The 17,300-nt window shown below is 43.6% G+C and overlaps 1 protein-coding gene across 3 annotated transcripts in view; it reads left to right on the forward strand.

Annotated features, from left to right (window-relative positions):
* The window catches only part of cadpsa (Ca2+-dependent activator protein for secretion a), a 134,992-nt gene extending 122,674 nt beyond the window's left edge, over positions 1 to 12,318 (forward strand). For all 3 annotated transcript variants that reach the window (XM_070902006.1, XM_070902007.1, XM_070902008.1), the window contains 2 exons: positions 10,399 to 10,503; positions 12,148 to 12,318. In XM_070902006.1, coding sequence (XP_070758107.1) covers positions 10,399 to 10,503; positions 12,148 to 12,318 — 276 coding nt within the window. The remainder of the gene's footprint in view (positions 1 to 10,398; positions 10,504 to 12,147) is intronic.
* Positions 12,319 to 17,300: the final 4,982 nt, after the last annotated feature.

Below are 17,300 nucleotides of genomic sequence, written 5' to 3' on the forward strand. Positions count from 1 at the left end.
CATAAGGCCGAGCAAAGCAACCAGCCATGTTTGTCAGGGCACCACTCATCCATGCACAGCCCTTACCCCGATGGCGGCTGTGAGGTGCTATTGCACAGTTCGCCACTTGCCATTGAAATGAAATGGGAGGAAGGAGAGGGCTTTGTTTCTGTAGGGGAGGTGGGGTGATTTTAACATGACCTGTGCTGGGCAGAGATTTTAATAACGTCTTTAGGTAACTTTTCACTCCCATCCCCGAGTAATAAATGCCGCACACACCTACTGTTTTTCGCCCCAAACTTGCTCGTCCTCCTGCAATTTAAATCTTCTTTCTTTTTGTTTTTTTATCAGCCAAGTGTGAATTTTGACTCTGGTAAGAAAAGGGAGAAGGTCAAAAATGCTAATCTGATGAGAACCAACATGACGACAGAAAAGTCAACGCGGTCAGGACTGTAAAAAAGCAAATTGGGCTGTCGTACGCTTTGTCAAATTGGTACTTCTAAAAGCATGCAGAATTAGCTTCGAGCAGTCCCTTGTTTGCAATGTGCCCATGGACGCGTGCAGACAACGATGACTGGATTACTTTGATGCTGAAGAAGCTGGAGATTCTCAGGCAAGTCCTGGTTATTTGCGGTGGACAGCGCACATGGCGATATCCTGGCGTTTCACGTCAGTGAGCTGTGACTCCGGGAGGGAGCGCGATATCTTTCTCAAATTCACCTCATGCGGTGTTTTTATCTTACCTCTCCGTGCCTTCCATCCTTCAGCCCTCCAGCATGCACCATGTCTTTTACTGACTACATACGGTCATTTTGCAATGGTTAAAATGCCGTCTGGAACGATGAGTTAAATTGAAATTGTTAAATCGAGGAACACAGTGAATATTTCATTGCCCTCCTCCCCCTGTCAATATTGTCTTTGTTTTGATATCCATATAATGGATAAGTAAACAAGCCTAAGAATCTGACCAAGCATTCAATGCCAACTGTCTAATACTTGACAGTTTTTGATAAAACTCGATGCGCTGGGCTCATTTCTGTTGGTGCTGCGGGTTCAACCCCCAGCTCTAGTTTGGCGTTTACAGATTTGAAAACGCTGAAGTGTGTGAAGCTATTTGCATTTATCCTCATCACTGAGGGCATAACCTGCACCTTGGCTGATTCCTTCCCTCCCACTAAAGTTAAGGATTAATGTGGGTCTACTGTAGATCCACAGCCATTAGCATGCCAATAGAGTAGGCCATTAGCCACTGCTACTTTCTGAGCGTGGAAAGTATTTTGGCCAGAACAACGTGACTACATAAATGTGTGAAGACTTTCATTAACTGTATTCACTTAACCCTTTCAACGACGCGCCAAACCTTAACCCTTCGCAAACCAAAACCATGATCTTATCTGATTCATATTTTCACCCTAATTGTGAATCCCAGTGTGGAGCAGCAAAATGTCACCACGTTTTTGTCATTGTAGGGACAGTTTTTTCTATTAAAGGGGCACCCGTTTCCATTTTTTTTCAATACTCTATTCAAAATCTTAGTTTTGTTACAATACTAAATCAGTGCTTTGTGTTGTAGTATAAAAATTTAGACTCACAAAAACATCTTAATCGAAGAAAATGAGGGCAATTCTCAAATGATTAAAGTTGCCTTAATTCAAAAGCAAAATACGCAACAAATAAACTTAAAGCTGTGAATATATGAACAAACAATACAATACAAACAAAAAAAAGTTTTCAATACTCTCCTGACATACTCCAGTCCAGTGCGCAACAAGTATTGTGGTTTCTTACTCAGCCCTACATTTTAGAAGCGCGCACACACACACACACACACACACACACCCATGCACACACATGCAGCAGAAGGCAGAAAGAGGCAGAGTCCCAGGTTGCTTGTAATCCTCGTGTACCCCCTGTGGTGAGGCCCCTCCTCAGCTCCAACATTCCTGGCTCTCAGCAGCACAAAAGCTCCTGAGCGGCTCCACAAAAGAGGGCCTCTGACCTAACAAATCAGTTGGCTTTTTTGGGGTTTTGTGTGTGCATGTGTGTGTGTAAATATGCTTGTTTCATTACCCCCTTTCACTCACATGCACTTTAATTGCATCTTTATCCTTCCTATAATCAAGAGCATAGCGCCCATGAGTTTATTCAAATAAAAGTTTTAATGCTCCCCCTCAAAACTCTGCAATCACACTCGAATATACCAGATTTCATTTACTCGATCAAAACTGCATGTTTGCACTCGAATATACTCAGATTTCCTGTGCTCCTCTTTGAACCCCTCACACCTGCTGCTCTCGGATTTTTGTCTAACTACAGAGGGGGCGGTGGCTGAACTTCTTTTAATTGGGTATGTCACCCACCCTCCAGAGAGTTATTTTAGTGCAGGCCACTTCCATTTGTGATTTATTTAAATGAAAAAGAAATCATTCATTCCTGCATGAATTTGCAGAATTAACCTCAACTTAGCAGCTTTTTTGTGACAGCACACATGATCAATGCACTAGAAGAAGTAAAAAAGAAAAAGTAGTGTCTGTATATTACCAAACAATTTGGTTTGTAGTGCTGAAGTGAGGTCCTGGCAGCTGTAGGTAGGTAATGTTGAGCAGGTTTACCAGAGGAGTCTAGAGCAGCTCTGCATGAGTCACAGTTCAAAAAAAGGCCTTATGTATCTCCTCCTGGCCCTTTCTGCAGCCCCTCAGTCCCCCCCCCCCCCCCTATGTCTGAAACAAGCCGTTTGAGACAAACTGAACAACCTCCAACAACCTGAAGAGTCGTCCTGAGCAGAGCACTCCAATAACCTGATGGGGGCGTGGCTGACTGTATAGTTGTGACATCACAACCTTACAGGAAGTCCTGACGGCTCGTTGAAAGACACAGTTTCTGAATACGGGCTGTGTTTCATTTCTCCGTGGACTGAGCGTTTTGACACTTTCACAGTATTTATACAGCACCTAGAGCTGCTTTATGATCCAACAAGACATGGACATCTCACTGTCTACCATATGGTACCTTTAAGTTGCATCCTTGCTATATATTTGAAGTACACGTTGCATACTAATGTTGACAGTGCATCGATTGGCTAGTAAGTATACAGGAAACTGATGTAGAATGTTGGCCCAAATACAAGATGACCAGGACAGTCTTTCAAGTGTAATTACTAGAAAAGACATAAGAATTCAGACCAGTTTGGTTTAGTTTACTGTGTCGTACAAAATGACAAAATCTGTGACTTGAACTGTGACTCTAGAACTCTACTACTCCGCTACGCTGACTTTAGCTCCTGTGGCTCTGCAGCACCCGGAACTATCTGTCAAAAAGTTGGTATTAGTACACAGCACGCATGTAAGGGCTTGGCTATATACGTCCAACATCGTTTTTAGGTGCATTTATCTATTCTGATGCACCTTCCTACGTCTTCGCAGTGCTCTCAGAGTGAAGGGAAAGTTGGCCTCTGGCATCTGGAAACTTAAAGCCACAAGCTTTGTGTGTCGTTCAAATCTTAAAAAGGCCAGTTCCCTCTCTTTGCACTACACAGCAAATGTATGTAAAAGGGTCATGAAAAAGGTGAGTGGGTGAATGGGGAGGGGGAGAAGGAGAGGTGTGCCATTTTTTGCATCAAATCCTGCTGGTGGCAGGCCCCCCCCTGCCAAGCGCCATGTGAAGACTTGGGTGTGAACGCTGGCTTCAAGGCGAGGTTTGCACGCGTGTGTCTGTGTGTGTGGTGGTGGTGGTGGGTGGGGGGGGGGGGGGGGGGGGGGGGGGGTTCGGTGGGATGGGTGGGTTGGTGTCAGATGGGGGCAGGAGGTCGTACTGTCTCCCAGCTCATGCTCGAAGGGGGATGGACCGGCAGATGTACATGTGTGTATGTGGGAGTGTGTGTGTGTGTGTGTGTGTGTGTGTGTGTGTGTGTGGTGTTGTGCGGGGCGTGCATGTCGCCTGTGTATAGGTAGGGGTTCGTCAGCATGTCGTGAGGTGACAAAACACACACAAATGCACACACACACACACACACACACACACACACACAGATAACCCAGTTGAAGGAATGGAGGCCCTTCCTTCAGATGGAACTCGTTAGAATGTCACAGATTTGATCCCTGTCGGGTTATGGCATTATGTATTCAGAGCCATATTACGCTTGTTTTGGCTGTCAGCAAGCGCTAGCCCCCCGCTGATCCCCATGCAGCCTAAAAAAAGAGGGCTTGCGTGATTTTGTCTGTTCTGATGATTTTCTTGTGTTAGTTCCTGCCAAGAGGAACAAAGCAAGAGGGGCCCTCACTGTTCATTTGACAAGCTAAACAAAGTGGCTTTCAACTTTATCAACATGTGGACGTCATGATGCCTTAATCCCGCCCTGAAGGACCGTCACGTTGCGCAGGGGTTGTACACGTGGATATTTTGAAGTAGAGAGAGTTGGTTTGAAGAGCTCAGATAGCTGCGTGTCAGAAAAGGCGAAAGGATGGTGTAAAGAATACCATTTGGAGGGGAAGAGGGAGAAAGTCAGAGCAAAAGAAACAACCAACCAATCCGGTTTGGAATGAAAGCGGATCAGGGTAAGAAACTTTGGTAAAATTGGCGCAATGGGCAGAAAACCCAAGAAATGTCCGTGTAAAACGACGCATGCTGAGGTAAGAAATGTACAGCGTAAATAAAGGAAAAAATGCCAAGGGAAAGATCAATGTTGAGGTGACCAAAGTGGAAGATTGGAGAATGGATCGATGCGCTAAAGCTGAAAATGGTCAAAAAGGTCTCAGAGGAGAAAATGATCATTCCCGCTAAAAGTCGGGGAAAGTAATGCTCAAGGTGGGGGCTGTGTACGACAATCTCTGTGACTTTCTGAAACTGGCAATTCAATTCAATTCAATTTTATCTATATAGCGCCAAATCACAACAAAAGTCATCTCATGACACTTTACAAAATAGAGCAGGTCTAGACCGACTCTTTATAATGTTATTACAGAGACCCGACAGTTCCCACCATGAACAAGCACTTTGGCGACAGTGGCGAGGACAAAACTTCCTTTCAAGAGGCAGAAACCTCGAGCAGAACCAGACTCTAGGTGGGGGGGGGTCATCTGCTTTGACCGGTTGGGTTTGAGAGAGAGAGAGAGAGAGAGAGATAGACGTAGAGACACAGACAGACAGACAGACAGGCAGAGATGTATGGCAGCACTAGCAGTAGATATAGCAGCTATAATTATAATAATACTGGAAATATGACTGATAATAGTAGTTACAGCTGTAATAGTAGCTGAGATTAATAATAGCAATAACAGTTTAGCAATCCCACAAGTACACGCACTTCACGCGGCAGTGATTGACCAGGTGCGTGGAGGCGAGGGAAAGCACGCAGCGTTTGAACTCTCTCAAGCTCTGTTGTGATTCAACACTATGAACGCCTTCGAGGAGGAGGAAACGTTTGGAACAGCTGCAGACTACTAAATGAAATGCTAAATTGCAATATTAACACAAAAAAAAAACGGCGTCTTCTAACTGCCAATATTTTGCAATCCACTTGAGCGAAGCATGTGAGCAGATACAGCTACATCTAAGCCACCTCCAACTGTTGCCTCAACTGTGCACTCATGGCAAAAAGGCTTTCATGAGCAGCCGGGGAATCGGGGAATCCTTAAGATTCAGAGCAGGGCTGATGCAGCACATAAGCTGCAGTCTACCGTACAGGGCAAGCTGAAACATCTGGGAAAATGAACAGCTGCGTACCTGATTGTGCATGCAATGTCAAGCATGTAGCCCATCTGCATGGAAGCATCTCTGTGATTGCTTTCCTAAGAAGATATCTCTCTCCAAGACGACTCGAGAGTAATGCTCTCCACAAGGGGCGAAAGTATCAGCCTTGTATTCATGGATTGGATAATCACCCTCGATTACATCAGAGACTCTGGTCTGGCGACAGAATTCCACTGATGTGGTTGATTTCTGGGCTTTTCTGGACAATGTCATCATGGGCATCCGATGGATTTTTAATTTATATACAGTATTATCAGTTGATACAATGGCAGTTGGAAAGTTCTGTGTAATCATATCTAATACAGTTTCAGTCAGTAGTTTAACCACTGTGTTAAAGGTATGGTAGATTGCTTCATTTACCTTTTAAAATTGGCGACCTCTGTTTGCATCTTTTTCATGTGTTGGATCAGCAGTCATTTAGGATGCCTTCACCAATGACCACATTTCCAAACCCTAACCAAGCAGTTTTAGTCACCCACACTGAAGAGAATGCTCATACGGGTTGCTATGGGAAGCAATGACCAACGTTCTACTTCGTTAGGAGGACTCGCTGGAGACAAGTTAACTGTCACGGTATCCTAAATTCCTGACTTCTTATTACATTGCTGACTTTAATTGCTGAATGTGCATGCAGCCGTTCTATTGTGATGAATCTCTTTCTTCAAGGAAGTGAGAGAGTCAGAAGTGAAGCTGGAATGTCTGGGTTCTGTTCCGGAAGTAAGAGCAACACAACGAAATCTGGAACATTACTTGGAATCGTGTCATGTGGTTCACTTCATACGTCTTGAATTGAATGAAGAATTACAATTGCAAATCACAAATCTGGTTGAAAGGGTTTTACCATCGATGCAGCATGAGACACCCACTATACTTAGATTGGAATAAGGAAAACTCTCTTGAACACAGGCAGTTTTATGTCTTAAATATAGTTTCGGCCGCCTTTGTGTCCTTTTCTCATCGTGCTAATTGAAACTAGTCAGATGCGGATATCTTCACCCCCATTTTTTTTTGTTGCAAATGATGAAACTGGTATTACATTCAAAGTGGCATAAAAAAAGATCTTAAAGTTGGTGAAAATCGCAGGCATTATGTGTACACAAGATGTCCCTGACAGACCTCCAAAATGCCAGTCATGGCAGCGAGAAGGCTTTTCAGATAAAATGAAAAGGAGTAAAACGGAACGCGACACAAAATGGCCGCTGCTGCAAAAACAAAAAAATGGCTGCAGATGGGAGCTGTGTGGCAGGGTGCTAAGTCTAAAGAAAAAGTGAAGGAGGAGTGGTTGATGGAAAGAAGGAGAGCAGCCAGTCAGTGGATCAGTCACTCCAGGCCTGGCCTCTCGGCGGGGGGTTGTGCTCGGGGCGAGATCACAGGCCTGCTGCCACTGCCGAAGCCTTCACAGGCACACAGCGACAGATAGGAGGCTGCTGGCACCAGGTCGCTTCACTGATTCACCCCAGCACTGCCTCGGCACAGCCATCCTCGCTTTCACCCGTGCTCCACTGACTGAGCTTGACCTACATGTAGACCTGCTCCCCTCTCCCTCTTCTTGCGGCCTCGGCGGGTCTGAAAATAGCAGTGATCTTGGCGTCCCGCTGGGCAGTATTTTGTGTTTGGTCCGGCAATTCAAAATTATGCAGATCGACAACTTTATACTCTGGTTAAGTAATCGGATGTTGTTTTGGCGGTTATTGTGACTTTCGGTCAAGTTCCCACACCAAGCCTGTACTTACATGCAAGATATTATTATTATTAGTAGTTAAATATTTGTGTTTCTACTGCCTCTTGCTCACACCAAAAACCTTTTGTTGAGTGGCGGTGTTTCTTCCGAAATTCTGCTGTCAAAAACGAGTGTTTGACCAATGAAATCTTTGTCCGTGAGACCGAGTGCAAGGCTACGGCACGAGTTTGTCATTGTTTCTAACACCTAGTCCTTATTTGGTGAATTATCTGAGTATTCAGAGATGGATGACGGGGACAAGTATCTTCCTTTCACTTCATGAACAATAGGGATTAGTTATGCTGTCAGTTGGTCAAGCTCAGCGTCCTCTCGTTGCCCTACCTAGATTAGGTGAACACAACACTTTCTTCTTTCTTTTGTAAAGAAACATGGGGGCTGACGTTGCTGACCATTCCAGAAAGAAAATGAAGTAGTAATTTGCAAACAAAGCATTTTCACTTATACCCACTGTACTGGAAGGATGGCTGGATGGAAAGACTTTTTAAAACTCTTTAAAAAAGTAGTTTTGAGAATAAGATTTTTTTGCATTCATTATTTCCTTAATATTTCTATACATGTACAAGCCTTGTTACTGTCGTCACTGTTCAGCTAATATTTTGTAATTAGCAGGATACGCCTTTGACTTTCTCATTTGTCAAATGTGATGGACAATAGAGCTCGTTGTCAGTCATTGTGATTAAAAAAAAAAAGTTGTCTAGTTTCAAGGATAAAATCTATCTTGTGCAACTTGGAAATCACCCCTTGGCATCTCATCCGTCCTACACACACACACACACACACACACACACAAACACTAGCCCCTTCCTCTTCCTTTCTCTTCCCATTCTTCACCAGCCCCCCCCCCACGCACCCCCCCCCCCCCCATCCATTCCGCTGTGACCCTGACTGTTGAAAGTCAGTCGGCTTCTATTAGTATCAGCCCGCGCTCATCATTATCCATCAATTAGACTGGCAACAGCCATGGCCCACAGAGAAACATCTGCAGCCTTTCGGCTCTGTTTCTGCATGGCTGCCGTGCTCGGGGCTTGCTGTGCCTTGCAGAGGTCACTGTTGAGAGAGAAGGCTTGTCTAAATAGAGCAGTGGGAAGATTTCAAAAGTTGAAGCTCGCAACACCTGTGTAAATGGTAGTAACAGGACATCACACACTGACATCGCAAAGCAAAAAACCGGACAAGTACTGAAACTCAGCAGTGGGTGCACTGTCATATTCTTAGTCCTGGTTAGGATAGTGGTGGTATACAATGAGCCTGTGCAACATTTTTTGACTGATTTCTGCTCATGTATCAGCTTGAGGATCTGGACCCAGAGTCCACGTCCTACCTCCGACCAATGTGTGTGTTCATTACACACCGGCGAAGCGCCCTCGCAGGAGCTTCAAACTCCATGACCAGGGGGTGCTTTGAGAAGATTGCTCAGAGAATTCGAACTAAGGCAACTGAAGGTTGGCATTAAATGCCTCGTCATACTTATTTTTTAATCAGATACTTTTTTAACCAGATATTTGAGTTTATACAGAGTTCCGAAAGGTAATATTTACTTGTGCGCGCAAGTTAATAACCTGTATCAGCGACCTTCGTTTCATGTCTTTCCTTATTTCCTGTCTCCTCTTTTAAAGATAATAACTTGTTCACCCAAGATGAAAAATATCACCTTACTTAGTGGCTAGATTTCAATTTTCAATATCTTATTTTAGGTTAGGTTATTTTAAGTTCTTTGCCTTAAAACAAAAGTGCACATGTCATACAGATTAATAACATGCACAACTCTAGCTCTCCGGCGAAACGTATTACCAATCAGATACAAGGTAGAGATCAATCCAATAGTATAGAATGTAGTGAATCACTCTTGTGTTGCTGTGATGGTAAGTTGTTTTCAACAGCGTCCAGGACCTCTACCACCCATCGATCCGTCTTACCAAGATGTCCGATACCACTGGCATATCTGGGAAACAGGCTAACTCTTGTTTCACCTGGCTTTTCTTCAATAGGCCGACACTGCGATCCAGAGGAGTGCTGTTTCGCCAAATTCAGCGCAAAAAATTGGGGAGAATATGGCTTCAACCACACAATACAACAAGCACATTTCATTTGAATAGGTCCAGTCTTGTTGGGGGCACTGACTGACACCAGTTGGACCTGACCCAGAACTGTCACTGGCTGGGTTTCCCACGCAGTTGTGTAGCTGAATGAGCAGATACCTGAATAAATGTGTTGTGTATCGATGGCACGTGTTCATCATTAAAGAGAGGGACTGCAGTAGCCAAAGGCAGCTTTAAACATACTGCTAAACTGACACCTAAAAGATTTGTTTCATGGACTTTGACAAGGGCCCGTGGCGGAACATGTCGCTGTGTGCCAAGAGCATCATAAGCCTTACTCTTTATTAGGATCCCTATTAAGTGACGCCTCATTGGCTGCTGGATCTTGCCAGGGTCCCACGCCCCAGACTCAAATAGATCTTAAGCCTACGGTACCATCTGATGGTGCCCCCACATGACAAGAGTAGAAACTGTCTCCGAAAGCCTGGGTCCCAGGGAGGACCGCATGGGCATCGCTGAGCCGCAGCCCCCGCTACAGAGAAGTGCCTGCTCTGTGCCATGTGTCATTTTGTAATGGCTTGATGAGGCCGTGCGACCGACATGACATGAACATCTTCAGATTAGATTCTTTCTGCTGAGGATGTCAGCTTTGCCCCGCCGGCCTCTCCCTCAGCGGTCCACGGGGAAACTCTGCCATGGCGATACACAGCAAGGATGAGCAAAGTCGCTGGATTACAGACACTAATTGCCAGGGTTGTGGATTCATTATTTGGAGTGTTAAACTGTGTTGCTTTTTGATGTGCGTGTGTACGTGTGTGTTCTGAAAGCAAACATTTGTTTCACGGAGAATCAGATGATGATATGCACTGTGTGCTTGTGTGTCTGCTACAGCAATGGTACACCAGCACCATGAACCTTGTCGGAACGTGGCTGACTGACCGCATGGACCTGCAGCTCCACGTTTATCAGCTGAAGATTCTCATCAGGGTTGTCAAGGTGAGAACGGCCGCCTTTGCCGCTTCTAAACGCATTTTTTTTTTCATCAGCTATCGTCATATGGACATGGACGAGTTATATAATTGAGTGACTCTTTTATAACTCTGGCACGTTATAATATTTCGCTGCTGCTTCCCACATAATGGAAGTGGATTTGTGTCCTCTTTTCACACACAGTGTGGTGTCTTTGTCAGCTGCACTTTTTTTTTTTTATTTGGCCTTTCTGGTAGAGTGAAGGCTTTTAACAGTGAGTGGCAGCAATACACTGATGTCGTATCTCCGATTACACAGTAAAAATAAAACAAATACGATGAGCAGCAGGTGGAAGCAGGTTTTGCAGTGTCATTATATATATATATATATATATATATATATATAGAGAGAGAGATACTTAATCAGCCTTTATTTATTATTTTATTTTCATACATCAACTTTTCCAGCTCAGGAAAGAGGACATTTTTCAAATGTTTCAGGTGGAAACATACTTTTTGTTTGGTTTTGATAACACGGTATCTCCATTTTATGCTGCTCTCATTTACTAGATGGTGAATTACATTTATACGACTACATTTTGTAAATATTACTCCAATTATGTGTTATTTTGCATATTTTACATGTAAAAGTTAAGATCATATCATGTATTCATATCATGTATTGATATAGATATAGAGCAGATGAAACCTTAAAATACTGGGTACGTGCTAATGCACCAGTAATGACAATCCAATGTAATGTAATATATTACTGTATGATGTTATTAAACACTGAGAGATTCAAGCTGTTATTCTTTTATCCCACCCCTTCTTCATGAAGGTTCCCCCAAACTAAAAGTAGGACATTGGCTGCCGATCCACAAACACCCCCAATTCAGGCCATTGGAACGCCTGGCTGAGGCAGATTGAACCGCCTCACGGTTGGAATCTTGCTGTCCAGAGTGCTAACCACTGAGTCACTCTGCAGCAGCACACTTCTATGCCTGTCTCCACATATATATATATATATATATATATATATATATATATATCACAGCTTTCATCGTTCATGTAATCTCAGCTGTAAACCTAAAGGAAATAGGAGACGTGACCCATTTCATCTTAGCAGGCTGTGATACAGTTAGTGATGCCAAGCAAGGTGGTAATATTACAGCATGACGATGACGTGGAATCATGACAGGTCACCTCAATTCACTGTCACACATATTTTGTTGAGGAATCGTTTCATGCCCTCCATGAAGTAGGGTTAGACAGACGTGTAGTGTGAGGACACGAAGCTGACATCATTTATTTGTTTGCTAACCATGTGGATAGAACCCAAAAGTCATGCAAGAACTGCTTCAAGTGCTACGTTTATGAGCAACAAGAGACGGCAAAATGAGTCAATGAGCCTGCCGTGAGTCCCATCTCATTCTGGGGGACACACCCGCCATATCCGCCGTCATGCCTTTACTATTCCAAAATCAGTCATGTCTGAGATGTTAGGGGCGGCAGCTCGTAATGATGCGATGTGACGCGTCTGAGCAGTAAGTGTGGGTTCAGCCACATCACGGGGCCACGTCCTCTCTGTCTCACAAAACCTGTGAAGTCGTTTCCAGAATGCCTTTGCCAACTGCTTCTAATCCTTTGCTTGTTTGTTTGTTTGTGGCAGAAAAAGTACCGCGACTTCCGCCTTCAAGGGGTGCTGGACTCCACATTAAACAGTAAGATGTACGAAACCGTGAGGAACCGGCTGACTTTGGAAGAAGCCACAGCCTCGGTGAGGGAAGGGGGGATGCAAGGCATTTCCATGAAGGACAGCGACGAGGAGGACGACAACTAGGGAAGGGCCTGAAAACTGCACGAATGTCAGAGCTTTTCCGAGGGTGAGCGGTATACTGCCTGAGAGCCCACGCAGCCTTTTCCGTGAGGTCGAAACAGATTGGCCTAACATTCAACTTGTTCCCTCCATTATTTGCTTTGTCAGTTTTCATTCCTGTAAAAGTTCCACATTTGTGTCTGAATTAATACTAGAAAGAAAGAATTTGTGTCTACAAACTCTTCCTATCAGTGCTCTTGATTTTGAAATTCCCCCATGTGGGCTCATCGAGCTTTACTTCCTCAAAACTGAAAGTCACAACAGCACAACATTACTTTAGGTTAATACCTTAAATCAGCCAACGATTGATTTCTCCTGAAATGTGAGCAAGAGAGTGTCCGGAATATCCAAAAGTGGCCGCGAATACCCACCATGCAGAGCGGCCTTATTCATAAATAGGAGGGTGAAGAAAGGCAGGTGACCGCATCTATGTGGAGTTCATCTCTTGAGGGCATGAAAAATATTCTGTTGTACAACACAAAACGTCTACAGTCTTTGTACGGCAGCGCTCCTTTTGCTTGTTGCTAAGATTTCTCTGTCACATTAAGTACATACAGCATAGAGCACTCCCTTTAATGCTGGAGAGGCAGTTCTGCTGCAAAATAACATATGAAACGCTCAAGTGATCCAGGCCTCTATACTCTGGTTCCAAGTGAAATAGTGAAATTGATCCATATGTTGTTGGGTTTTTTTGTTTTTTTTGGCCTGCCGATAAATGCATTCACTGCTGAAGTCATAGTGCAGTTGATCCCAATGGTGCCAGAAATGACGGTTATTTCTCGGTTTAAGGTCAGACTGACCAGACCGAAAGTTCCAAGTAGAACATTCATATGATATTTCCAGAATTACTCCTGAATGTTGAGCGCAGCTACCGTGTGCTGCGTTGTTGTAAAGGCTGTGAAACTGGTCTCACATTATTTTTATTCAGTAACGCATCATGTCTCAACAACCCATCTCGACAAAATGTTTCAAATGATGTGTCCGTGATATAATGTGACAGCGGCGGCCTTTGTCAGTTCTCGGACAGGTTTTCAACGCATGCCTGATGTTGTTTCTAACGGTGGCGAACACCTGTCCTACGGCAAATGGAAATCCAAGGCCGTTAGTCAACAATAAAGTTGTTCATTTTAGCGACGTGGTGACAAAAACTGAGAACATCGTTCAGCCTTCCAACGTTTACTTCCCAAGGACGTCAGTTGCTGTCAGCTTGAGAGGGCCCGATGTTTGTCCTCTTACCTGGCGTCATATGAAGAGATCATCAATTTCATCCTGCTGAAACGCTCGGCACTTGGTACCCCCTGAATAGAATAGTTGTAGCTGTTGAATTAGCCTAATACAGTCGGAATAGGTTCAGGTGTTGGCATGTGTAGAGCACAAATTGGACTGCGTGATCGTTTTTGAAGGATGTAGTTTGTCGCGCTGTTGAACTGCATTGCATTATATCATGGAGGGGTGTTTCTGTTGGAAGGGGACCACAAACATTTTCTCAAGAGTACTTTCTGGAGGGAACATCAATAATATCGCCAACATATATCAAATTCTCCGAAAAGGGTTAGGGTTAGCAGGATAGGATTTCAGTAGGGGACTCTCTCTGACATTTGCGCCCCCGATCTGATTGATATAAATGGGGTGGACAAAAAAATAAAAACATCCGTCAGCATAATGCAATACAGTTACCATGAACGACATCCTCCAAAATCCAAAATCCAGTTGAATCAGCACCTTCTTAGAACAGTTTCAACGCGCATTATAACCTGCATGAGGGTCGTATTTAATGCGGGATCTATTGGATTAGATGGCACTGATTTTAGCAAGGAGGACCTAATAAACTGGCCACGGAGTGTGTTTTTACGACAACGATCAGCCCTGACAGCAGCCCAGCAGCGGCTGCAATGTTCATTACATCTTAAAAAACAAAAGTGTCGGACAGAACAAACGACGTAATAACAATTTAGCAATCGTTGGAACTGTCGCCGTCTAAACATGTTGAATTTGTCCTGAGTGTGGTGCTAATGAAAAGGCCATGAAGTCAGTAAAATAAAATAAAGATGTCCTCTGGAGAGCAGGAATGCAGCAAATGCCACAGCAGATAGTCGCTATAGTATCTTGCTACGGTCTGAGGTGTTGTCCAGATGGACGGACGACTGACTAACAGGGCAAAACCTCATCTTCACTCGCACAATTAACCTAAACGTGTCAATAGCATCACACTAATCTGCGTAACTGTGACAAAGTAAAGAATCAGTTTCAAGCTGAATGTTGTTATCCGCATGATGTGTGAAAATTGTGCACACGAAAATAAAGTGAAGGGACACATTTATCAAGAAGGGAAAAAAATGTCTATAATATGCATGGGAAATGGTGTGTGTTTTGTAAAGTGAAATTGCAAGAGAGGACCACCTAAATCATCACTTATCACTTACGGCCCTGAACTATACATTTCACTCTACTACCGCCACAAATTCTTCCACCAGAGAGCGATGTCATTTGCAATGAAAGCGATGCCGTCTTACTAATCTAGGTCGAAATAAACATTAACTTCCTGTGGTCTCACTTCTGCAAGCATTGCTACTTTGACTTCCACCTTTCTTCATTGTTGGTTAATGGTAAAGTTAGCGAGGCAATACACTTAGAGTTTGGTTTTTATCACACTGAGAAAACCAAACAGGTCCAAACCTGTTTTCAGCATTTCTTTTTTCACATTTTCAGTTTTGAAGCTCTATTTTAGTGAAAAGTCATTTAGATAACAGACTTTGATTGCCATCTATTATACACATTCTTGTATGTGCCCTGTACTTCATTCCGGGATGTATGATGGGGCGGATCCACATTTTTACAACGGATGATGGGGAAGTGGAGTCTGCTTGTACTTTCCCCTCTGTCAACTGTTTCCTATGCTGTGCTCCTAGAGATGTGTGTCGCCCTGTGAGCAGGTACTGCATGTCCCCAGTATTCACTCCCCCAAAGTGTTTTTTTTTGTTTTTTTGCTCCGTGTGTGAAGTTACCGGTGGGTTCGTCGTGCTTCTGCCTTCTAGACAAACCCGCCAAGGCCAAGAACATTTCAATAAAGGTGAACGGCAAACGTGGAAAAGAGCTTGTGGCCTCATTCGTTTGTTGTTGCTGTGAATTGGCTGACTGACTGTGAATTCAGGAGCGGAATCGGCTGAAACCACCTCGGTGATTTGCCTAAAATGTGTGTGTTTTATTATTGAAAGGTTTTATAATGAGTAATACATTTAGTTTCGACACGTGGGCCGTGACTATTTCGGACAAAGAGCTAAACACTTATTGGGTGGACAGAGACGGCAAGAAATACATATTTTTCATCCGTGGCCCTGACCTCCTTCCCCCCCCCCCCCCACAGCAGCATTTTCTTAAGAAAGAGAGTCTTGAGATTAATGCCGTGGGATTAAAGCATCAGTCATCTCGAGGGCTGATATTACGGTCGAGAAGGAGATCAAATCAGCACTGACCAAAATCAAATCAGGGGCCCAAGATTGGAGCTAAGACTAAGGTCGGGAGGATTAGATATAATATAGCCCCAAATTAAAAGAAGACAGAATATCTTTTAATTATGTTATAGAAGGGGAGAAACAAATCCTTCTTAGAGGAATAGAGAAAAACAAGATTTTGGAGGAAATGAGGTAAATCAAACCACTAGTGAAATTTGACTTTCCCCCCGGATTATACTAATACTCTATGCATATATATCATCCAGGCATATGTGGTCGTTTGGTCTGAACTGGACATGATATGGTTAACCAGTAGACAAATCAACGCTATTGTATCATTTAGACAGTAGATAGTAATAATATTACTTAAAGAAACACTGAGAATTTGGGGAAATATACAAATTTTTCAGCCTGAAGTAGAAGAGAAGATGACCATATACACAACTCCAGTGTAATATGTATACACAGGAACCAGGGGGGGGCCCAGAGCCCAGATGGAAGCGCCTGTACTCATAGAATCTGGAGTTACGCTACATAATTAACATTATTATTCACCTGTTCATTTTGAAAAAGCAACGGTCGATGGGGAAGCTCCAACGCTTGACCGGCTAATGGTGCGACTTCACTCACTCAGTCACAGTCGCAGTCTACAGGGCTGCCCCACCAACTGTTTTTTTCGCGCTTGCTTGAGGAAGGGTCGGCACGGTCGCCCCCCAAAATATATAAGAGCTTATGACTGAAAAAGTTTTTTTTTTTTTCTTTAAGCCCAGCAGATCAAAAAATTGAATGGGAATTTTGGGATGATGGCAACACAAATGTGTTTGGCATGTGTTTATACCAAATAGCTTGGACCACCAGATTATAACACGTTTCATGGGGCCTTTGCAGTCAAGACATGATACAAACTGGAGATTTACAGGAAACGTGTAACAATGTGCCAATGAGGACTTCGCTGACACATTCAAATGTGGTGTAAAATAATGTTACTGAGGGCTTTTTACACGGTAAAGATTAAAAACACTTTCAGTTACGTTCCCCTGTACCAGAGATCATTACAGTGAGCGTGCATTTACGTTTTAGGCATTTTTTATAATTTCATTTGGGAAGGAGGTATCAAATATATTTGAATTTTTAAAAGATTGGTTCCTCCATATTTTGTTGCTATTATCCAGTCCATGCTGTCAAACTATCGTTCAACATCATGTGTCTCATACCCAGTGACTCATCCTTAGATGTGCAGGCTGCCAACATTGTTAGAGGATGTGAAGCAGAACAGGAAAGAGAAAGGGCTGTTTGAGTTAATGTAGCGGACCTCGCATGCTCTTAACTTTCTCTACGGAGGCTATTCTTTCATATCCTATACATATGAGAATAATCAACAGCAAACGCACAAAGCAGCCCACCTATTTTAATATCCAATCTGCAGTGTCTCTGAGCTGCCGCGGAAAATATCATTCATTTAATTTCCCTATGAATATCCAGACGCGATTGGGC

Source organism: Enoplosus armatus, chromosome 3 (assembly GCF_043641665.1).
Source record: "Enoplosus armatus isolate fEnoArm2 chromosome 3, fEnoArm2.hap1, whole genome shotgun sequence".
Taxonomy (NCBI): Eukaryota; Metazoa; Chordata; class Actinopteri; order Centrarchiformes; family Enoplosidae; genus Enoplosus; species Enoplosus armatus.